Source organism: Eucyclogobius newberryi, unplaced genomic scaffold (assembly GCF_026437365.1).
Source record: "Eucyclogobius newberryi isolate DKJ021-1_F unplaced genomic scaffold, fEucNew1.0.hap1 SCAF_15, whole genome shotgun sequence".
Lineage (NCBI taxonomy): Eukaryota > Metazoa > Chordata > Actinopteri > Gobiiformes > Gobiidae > Eucyclogobius > Eucyclogobius newberryi.
In genome coordinates this window covers 15,500,598-15,510,103 of record NW_027315779.1, presented here as the reverse complement: position 1 = coordinate 15,510,103, position 9,506 = coordinate 15,500,598, and the positions used below count along the sequence as shown (strand labels likewise).

The window sequence follows — 9,506 nt, the reverse complement described above, 5'->3', positions numbered from 1 at the left end:
CAAGAAAAATGGACCTTAGCCAAATGTAGGCTACTCTCAATATATTTTCCATCCTCTTTGGAACATACAGGAAACTTTCAAGTAGGAAGCTAAAATTATTGAATCATTTTATTGATGTACCAACAATTAGTGGCTTGAAGACCCTGATGTGTATGGTCATAGGTTCCATCTGTTGCTGTGTCCTTGGGTGAGATGCGCCACAGCCCACTGCCCACTATATGTAATGTACATAAACGTTGTCAGAATACTAAAACGATAAATTCAGTTTCCATATGGGAATAGGCTCAACGCGACTTTGGTGTTGTAGGGACAATATAAAGGCTTTTTTGTAAGATAACAATTTCAAACACTAAAGGTACTTTCTTTACTTTATTAGGTTGTCTTGTACTAGTTCTGATATAGATCAAGAAGACCACTCTAAAACTATTTTGGAAAGGGTCCAGTTTTGTTCCGTTTGTCTTTTGTTTTCGCGTCAATTTAGTAATATTGATAATTTATCTAATAAGTATCTAGTTTTAGAATAAATTTATAGGCTTGATACTTTTGACAACCGTGGCTTGGAACAGAAGGCCATAAAATAATACATTAAACAAATAAGAAGTGGGTGGAGCACAAAATAGAACGTAAAAGAAGATCACGCCATAGTTTACACATTGTACATTACGTTACACTAGAGATGCTGTTATTGTGAAAGTCTCCACCCGGAAGTGGGCGGTTCTTCTGTGAGTCGCTGCCCCAGCCTTTGGAAAGGTAAGACTATCACTGCTTTTTGTGAAGTAACGGAGAGAATAAGCCCACTTCATATCAAAAAACACTTTTCTATGTTTCGCGTGAGCAGCAGCGAGTCAGTCATCACGGCTAATACTGAACTTACACACCTCTGATGAAAGTTGCGTTTGTAGTTGTCGCTAGCTTTATGCTAACTGTGAGGAGAAGAGCTACAGCCACAAGCGTATGGATTTCACTCCTGATGAACACGTATTAGACACTGTCAGGAGCCAGGGACACGGTAATATGTTCTTTTTTAACCACGATCAAACCGGTGAACATTGTTTATTCAGCTTCAGAAATATTGATCCTGAAATTAGTTGTTTACATTTTGATTATTTTTGTGCTTCTTTGATCCTTCTTGATCTGTTTAATCTAATGTTAAACAATTCAATATATTATTTTAATCATTAACCAATGTAATCATTCATTAGTCTGGCGCACACGTTGCATTTTAATCATTTGACAACTGTTTGGCTGGTAAGAAAAATGCATAATAACCCATTTTGAATAGGAAATGTGAATTGACTTCCCTTTGTTAGTTTGTTAACATCCCACACATAATCAAATGAGACCTGGTTGCTCTTTTTAAATACAGCACAGTAACAACTGCTTAAATTAAAGTAGCTGGACTAAACCATTGTCCTGTTTCATTGTTGAGTGAGACTTGAAGCTTTGTTAAGTGTGTCAATGTAACATTACCTGCCATATTCATTCATTCTTCATTGTGCGTTTCCCCAAATGAAAGGACACCTGTGAGACTGAGGTTTGAATAGGATCTTCTGTTGTTGTGTTGTATTGCCCATTTCCCCAAGGGGCTATTGTCTAAAAAGTACCAAATGTACTTTGTGTCAGTGTGTACTGTTTATTGAAATGTTGACACTCATTTGTGATCTTTTTTTTATCTCTCTCTCAAACTCTTTTACAGAAACCCTGAAGTGAATTTGTCCATGATGTTGTTAAATTAATTTGTCCTCTGGTGAAACATGCTTTATCACTATGGAGTAACCGATTTGTAAAGACTATTTGAATGACATGTCTTGTGCTGAAGACATTTCTTAAACCACAAGTGACGGCGCCATTTCCTCTGCCATGGCGCTCTGCACATCCATCTATAAGATGTTTCGTCGTGGGAAATATGTTTTCCTACTATTTCTGTCTTTATCAGTGTTGGTCTGGATAGCAACCTTTTCCGGAGATCATTTGAAAAGTGTCCAGCTTTCCTGTGCAACACCACAGACTAATGTAAAAGGAGACAAGCTGAGGGAGAAACTAATTGCCGCTACATTGGTGCCGACAGCCCCTCCAAAGCCCATCTGCCCAAAGGAGTCACCACTGCTAAGTAAGTTCACCTGCTTACTTGATCTATTTCTATCTAAACTTGAGGCAAATGTGGTGTGCAGCACAAGCGGTGAAAGAAGCCGAGGCGATCTCAAATTACAAACATTTGGTGACATCTTGTGGTGAATTTGAAGCATTTATTTTTAGCTCCTGGACCAACTGAAACTTAAAAAGAGCTCTGACAAATTTGCAAGAGAACTTACCGAAACGTTAGATCATTTTTAAAAGCACAACACTAGGGCTGCAACAGTTTATTGGAATAATTGTGACCAGTTGAGTCGACTATTAAAACAATCGTAATAGTTTTTTGATCGTCGTAACTGGACTTTACAGACTCTAAAGCACATGCCAAAGAAGTTTTATAACAAACATGGCAGCATTATTGCATCGAAATCAAACAATAATACACTTCAGTCACCATATTTTAACCTTTATCTTGTTAAAATGTCTTAAACAAATATCTATGTTCTATAGACTACTAAACAGCTCTACACAGCTCTTTACCCAAACACAAAACCACAGCTCACTTATGTAACACATCCTCATGATTGGTCCAGATTAGTGCGGCTCACCTGGTACTTATTTGTCTGCTTATGTTTTGAATTGTGTGAACAGAACACAATGTCTTTTTCCTAAATGGGATGGAAAACCACACTCGCATAAAATTGTATTGTGTTTTACAATAATAAAAAATAAATAATAAAAAATGTATCTCAGCAATTTATGTAACGTGGAAAAAAATTATGAGATTTGCCATCTTGTTTCTATTGGTTTATACAAAAGTATAAATGATCAAAAAAGGTCAAACAAGTCTTTATCTTCATTCTGTAAATTATAATACTATAATTGCTGTATTATAACAGGAATAATAACATTTCAAGTCAGATGATGGCTTTATGTTGTATGCAATGCTATGGTAAACACAAATGGTTTAGATTAGAAAGACAGAAACTCTCCCTTAAAGACTATTATATATTGCGCTTAAGTGTATGTTTTATTGTGTTTTCGTGCAATACAGAGGGGGCCATAAACCTGACCTTCGAGTCCTCTCTGACTCTGAAGGAAGTGGAAAGTGAGAACAAAGTAATGGCAGAAGGCGAGTTTGAGCCCAGAGCGTGTAAGTCGAGACAGAGCGTGGCCATCCTCATCCCGCACAGACATCGAGAGCGACATCTGCTCTACCTCCTGCACCATCTTCACCCCTTTCTACAGCGCCAGCAGCTCCACTACGCCATTTATGTCATAGAGCAGGTAAGGCTACCTCTGCTCTACATGTTTTAGTCACCAAGTCTCACAAAACATCAAGCCCCTTTCTACAGTTACAACGGCCCCTGAACCTCCTATCAGCCAATATCTTATGTTTTTGACCTTGAAGCCTTGAACAGTCCACATGGCACAAACGTGTAGCCTGTGGTCATTCATATACTATGCTTTTCTTCAGGCTGGAGATGCCACCTTTAACCGAGCTAAGCTGCTAAACGTTGGCTATTTGGAGGCTTTGAAGGACCACAACTGGGACTGCTTCATCTTTCATGATGTGGACCTGGTGCCTGAAAACGATCATAATTTATATATGTGTGACAATCAGCCTAAACACCTGGTGGTCGGCCGTAATGCAACAGGATACAAGTAAGTTAGACACAAATTAAACTGACCTCATCACTTTGTCCAATATTATTCATAGCAAAGTTATTAAATAACTTTGCTTTTCTTCTTTGCTTCCAGGTTGCGTTATAAAGGATATTTTGGAGGTGTCACAGCTCTAACTAAAGACCAGTTTTTTCAAGTGAATGGGTTTTCAAACATGTACTGGGGCTGGGGTGGAGAGGACGATGATCTTCGAATTAGGTGAGGAAAATATTATTCCTCAACATTGATGGTGATGATTGTGATAAAATTATTTAAGTATTGTGTTTTCAGGGTGGAGATGCAGAATATGAAAATTGTGCGGCCTCCTGCGGCTATAGCTCGCTACACCATGGTTTTCCACAAGAGGGACAGTGGAAATGAAATAAATAAAGACAGGTGTGACAAACTAATGTTCTATCCCCAAATCTGGGTTTTAGATGTAACTGTATCTTCATTTGTTTAGGATGAGGCTGTTGGGCCGAACACCACGAGTGTGGAAAAAGGATGGACTAAATAGCTGCTCCTATGAAACTCTGTCTGTTGAGAGGATGCCTCTTTATGTGAATGTAACTGTGGACATCGGGAAGCCAAGCTGACGTTTGTTCAGCCTGAAATGGCTGATGTGAACCAATATAGTTGTGTTTCTTTTAAACAGAATGTGCACACAGAAAGTGAACTTGGATGCCACATTCTGTACTTGAACATTTGAACTAAACACAAACGTTTTCTTGATTTATCATTCCTTAAGTGGCAGATTGAATTAACACATATGTTCGCATCATAATTTCATATTTAAAAAAGCTTGATTCAAGACTATGCCTTATTGCCACTTTAATCTCTATCTCATCTGTATGTCAAATTGTCTTTTGTACTTATTTTTTCAACACATTACTTTCACTAGCAAATGCTAAATGAGATTTATGCTGCAACTTTCTTGTGTTACAGCCAAATAACTTTCTGCCTTCTTGGCACTTACCATCACTTTTTTGTCTTTACTTTTACATATTCCATTGTGTGATTTTTTTAAATGCAACTTTTAATGTCTGAGAGAAAAGGGAACTGCTGAGCAAGAACCAAGAAGCATCTGCTTGTGATCATCAAAAATATTATGTAACTCTTTTGAACATGTGATTTTTCTACGGTTTGTTGGCCTTATACTGTATTTAACAGCTGATAGAAATACACTTTATTTAATGATATAAAGATCTGGGACCAATTTGTTTAACTTTTACACAAAATGTGTAAAATCTCCATAATCATTCCTTAGATCGTTGCATGCTGCTTAGAAAGAAATGCCTGAATATATGAAAATCTACTTTATGAAAATCAATGTATGTAGCTGTTGATTGTCTTATTTATATTTAGTTTGAATGAAAAAAATAAGACTGAACTCACGGACAATAAAACTATTGGGTATTTATGTCATTAATTCAAGCTTTATTTTTCTTTACCACCTGATTACTTTTTATATTTGAAGCTGACAATTGGTTCCAATCCATTTATTTGTGCCATTGTTTTATTTACTTACTTTCTAACCTAGAAAAAATCTGAATGTGACTTTAAAACTAAAAAGTAGAGAGTGTGAATGTTAGTGTTCAGGTGCAGGGTTTTTAATTTTTCTTTGGGAGACTGATCAAAGGGAATTGTTAAAGATAAAACACACATTTCACTAAGAACACTTTTCACTAAATGTAAAAATAAAATAAAATTGTATTTTCCTATGATATGAGTCAGCCTGAAATGCTTGTGAATTAAACCCTTGCCTGTCAATGATTTGTTGTGGTTAAACTCAGTTGTTTAAAGTCAGTTGTCTAGCATTGATCTATACATCCACAGTACACATTTAAAAGGTAGTTAATAATACTGACTTACTGAGAATTTCACAAGGCCCTAATACATAGCTTGGCCTTAGCCTGTCAGACTAACTGAATCATATGAAAACAAACCTTTATTTTACTTATACAGGGAATACCCAATGAGAAAAGCTCTTTTCATGGGTACCTTGTTAAAGACAAAACACACACACACACACAAAAAAAACCCTAAACAAACAGACGGGATAGCCAAATAAACGCCAAAAACATGTACATAAAAACACACTTACATATACACTGAGATAGAATTCTATAAAACGAGCACTGGCACTGCGGGTAGTCCTTGACCAGTGCAATTAAAAGGCATAAAATTAGGTAATTTTAAAAGTCTGTGTTTTTTCCACAGGCAGGGAGCAAAGTGGCAGAAGGCCTTTTTCCTGTCTCTGTGATCCAGGCATTCCAGCACTTACACTATAAAACTGCCTGCTTGGCACCTGTGATTATGTCTGACAGTATGATATTGATATTTAAGACCACTAAGGGGCGCTAATGTGCTTCTTTCCCCCCTCAAAGTGAGACAATTGAAAAAGAGATGCAGTTCAGATTGTACAATCGGGCACATAACATGTAATTATCAACTCTTAATGCTCTTCAGAATCTTCATTATTTTTAACTCCATTCTATACATTTTCATTGCATACATTTTCCACATTCAGTCACAACAAAGCTTAAATATTACATAATGCTGAAGGACATGTTTTAGTGTGGCAGCATTCAACCCTTTCATCTACCGTAGAAACAATGTGACTTGTTCTGAGCTCAGCCATGTCTTTAACCAGTGCAGAGAAAGAGCAGGGTGTCTGAGTGTTTGTATGGACAGAATGATGTCACCTCCTCTTCCTATGGAGCAGAATACAGCCCTTTGTCCCACCAAGGCCCGGCCCGGTCATCGTGTTCACATGTGACATTCACAAAACACTCGGAGCACTCTGCAATATCTACAAATCTGCACAAAACAGAACAGACTCTGCTCCACAATCTCACCCATTCAGATACGACAAATGCCAGTACAACTTGATATAGTAAATTGCAGAGGGATGTGTAATGCTTTATTAGAGAAGAGAATCTATTGCAGCCGTTAGTCCATTGCTCTAGGGGTATAAACATGTTTTTGTCACGATGAGACCAGAAAAAACTAATTTTACTGTGTATCATTGTGTTTCACTGAAGAAAATGTGGCAAAGAAATACAGTGGTAGTAATTCAATCCCCATATAATCACAAAAATACATTATAGTGACTCCAAAAACACAGCATTGTGCATTTTGATGTGATGAATTTGTTTTAATAGTAGTAATATAAGTAATAGTAGTAATAGTAGGGCTGAGCAATTAATCAAAAGATCTGGAATTCAGTGATGTCTAATAGTCGATATGGTTTGGTGACTTGAGTGGAGAGGCCCACAACACCTATTAATTTTTTTGTATTAAATGGCACAGATTAAAAGTCTATATATTGCTGTGAAATCTTCGCTAGAAGCTATTTTATCATTTTTGAAAAGACCAAATAAGGTGAGCTGGATCAATATAGAAGAATAAAAATGTTTTTCTTCTCCATATTGCCCAGCCCTAAGGAATAATATTGTACAGTGTGGTCGGACGCCAAAGTGTTTTATAAATGCACTAATCACTCTTGCTACAATCCATCTGTAACAGAAGCATCATAATACAATTGTCTTCTATTTATTTTCAGTCCTAATTTCCAAATTGTCTGCGTTATTATATTCAGTATTTACCAGACAATAATAAGAATGTGCAAAGACAAAGTGTTTTTTTCCCCTCCAATTCTGATGAACTGAATTATCACTGCAGTAGTCAAAAGGTTTGTTTGTGTGTGAGGGATGTTTCCCATGAGCATTTTGCATGTCTTGGATCGAAATCGTATTAAAGCAGAAAGTGTTAAACAACTCCCATTTTTTATAAAAGCACCTTTAGTTTGCACCATTTATTTCTCGGACATTTAAGCTTCACCCAAATCTCCTCACACAAATAACTTTTATTATGGCTTTAGTGCAATCGGAGTGATACAGAGAACCCAATCTGTTTTTATAGACTTCTGTGACATGTTGCTCTATAATTCTGATAAAGTTGTTGTTTGGCGAGATTTTTCACACAGTTTCTTCAGTGGTCCATGTCACCACTGATCTACACATGCTGATGTTACAGTTAGAAGTTGGCCAATGCGAGGTGTTTGTCTATCATGCTGCTTTGGGCAAGGATCACAGTAGGAATGCACCCATCCAGTTTTTGTCAGTACCAATATTAATATTGATACTTGGGCTTTGACCAATTCCAGATTATAATGATAATAATAATAATAATAATAATAATAATAATAATAATAATAATAATAATAATAATAATGTAATTTGTACACCAATTACAGTTAATTTGTAACAGCAAAACAGTGTAAAATGGAGGTAAGCACATGTCAATGTATATTGGGTTGAAGTTAGTAAAATTATGTTTGTCTTGTCAAAATGGCTAATTGGAGTATTGGATCAGTATTGTAAGATAGGGAATTGATATCCAACCCATTATATTTTCCAGTCAAGTTGATACTTGAAACTATATTGGTACTACTCACAATACAATACGTATCTCGATACAGGGGCAGCGATACGATCCTGATATCCATACATACAACATATACAACAAAAGGGTCCAATAATTTTACTCAATTGATTGAAAAATAAAATGCATTGCAATTTCAAACAACAATTACTCACATTTTTAGCTATAAGCAGCTTTATGTTTATCTTTAGCTTTATTTAATGCAGTAACGCAGAATTTTTGTTGTTTGAAATATGATATCTTGTAACGATTTGCACATTGCCAAGGAGTTTGTCACGGTATATTGCTGTACTTTAGAATTCAACTTGCTATTAAAGATATTTAGTTTTAGTTTAAATGGCTGGTAGTAGTAGTAGTAGTAGTAGTAGTAGTAGTAGTAGTAGTAGTAGTAGTAGTAGTAGTAGTAGTAGTAGTAGTATTTTACAGCACGTTTTTTATGATGCTGATAAACCTTAGATGAGATTAAACTCCGTGGCCTTCCAGATAACTTTGAGAGAAATGATCTAACTAATCCTTTCAGCTGGTCCTTTGAAAATGGTCCAGTCTATTAAAAAGGCAGTTACACCCAATATGAGTCTCTCACATGTAACACTGATTCATTACCCTCGCTCGCGCCCTAAAATAGTGTGGCTTATGACGTCATGTCTTCAAAAATGTACAAATGCATAGCTCTTCCTAACAAGAACCATGTGGAGCGGGTCTCCTAACCCTCACCCGCCGGCCCTCCCCCGTTTCCCCTCTGTGCCCTTCAGCCTGCTGCTGCTCCAGTCGCCTCCCACTTCCCTCTTCCTCTCAGAACCTCTGTGTGTTTTTGTTTTTCAGCCCGGTCCCGCTCCCAACAGGAAACATAGGAGGCCTTCAGAAAAGGAGGATTTTGACTTTCCCATCCAAAGTTTGGGCACCATGGATTCTGAGGTAGACAATGTACAAGGGTCAGCTGTTGGTAGATCAATAACAAATAAATGTATATCAAAAGTAAAAGAAATGTTAGATAATGTTAGTAAAAGATAATGTTAGAATTAGACTCTTTTTTTTTATATATAATTCAACATCATTTGTTGATTAATCATTTCTGCACAATCTACGGCACATACACAAGCAAAATAGTGAAATAAATAACATACCTATTCATATTTCAGAACTTTTCACAGCAACTTGTGATGTATTGATTCAACGCTCATATAGTGTTATTTTCAAAACTATATCGAAATTTAGAGAAAACTTTAGGCATGCAGAAAATAATCTGATTCTTTACATACTTTACAAAAAATAACCAAATTGTATTTCAGTTTGCCTATTCCACACTAATAAAACTATGTATG

The 9,506-nt window shown here is 36.4% G+C and overlaps 1 protein-coding gene across 1 annotated transcript; it reads left to right on the top strand.

The window, feature by feature from the left end:
* Nucleotides 1-752: 752 nt before the first annotated feature.
* b4galt4 (UDP-Gal:betaGlcNAc beta 1,4- galactosyltransferase, polypeptide 4) lies at nucleotides 753-5,086 on the top strand. The gene is made up of 7 exons (XM_072446237.1): nucleotides 753-1,009; nucleotides 1,697-2,110; nucleotides 3,128-3,360; nucleotides 3,551-3,738; nucleotides 3,835-3,957; nucleotides 4,030-4,134; nucleotides 4,202-5,086. Exons 2-7 carry the CDS (start codon nucleotides 1,861-1,863, stop codon nucleotides 4,332-4,334), a joined length of 1,032 nt encoding a protein of 343 aa, XP_072302338.1. The 5' UTR covers nucleotides 753-1,009; nucleotides 1,697-1,860; the 3' UTR covers nucleotides 4,335-5,086.
* Nucleotides 5,087-9,506: the final 4,420 nt, after the last annotated feature.

What these genes read in the sequence shown, in the direction of transcription:
- b4galt4 (XM_072446237.1), top strand. Translation starts at nt 1,861, where the DNA reads ATGGCGCTCTGCACATCCATCTATAAGATGTTTCGTCGTGGGAAATAT. An exon ending in AAAGGAGTCACCACTGCTAA is followed by an intron (nt 2,111 to 3,127) that starts GTAAGTTCACCT and finishes CGTGCAATACAG; the next exon opens with AGGGGGCCATAAACCTGACC. An exon ending in CGTAATGCAACAGGATACAA is followed by an intron (nt 3,739 to 3,834) that starts GTAAGTTAGACA and finishes CTTTGCTTCCAG; the next exon opens with GTTGCGTTATAAAGGATATT.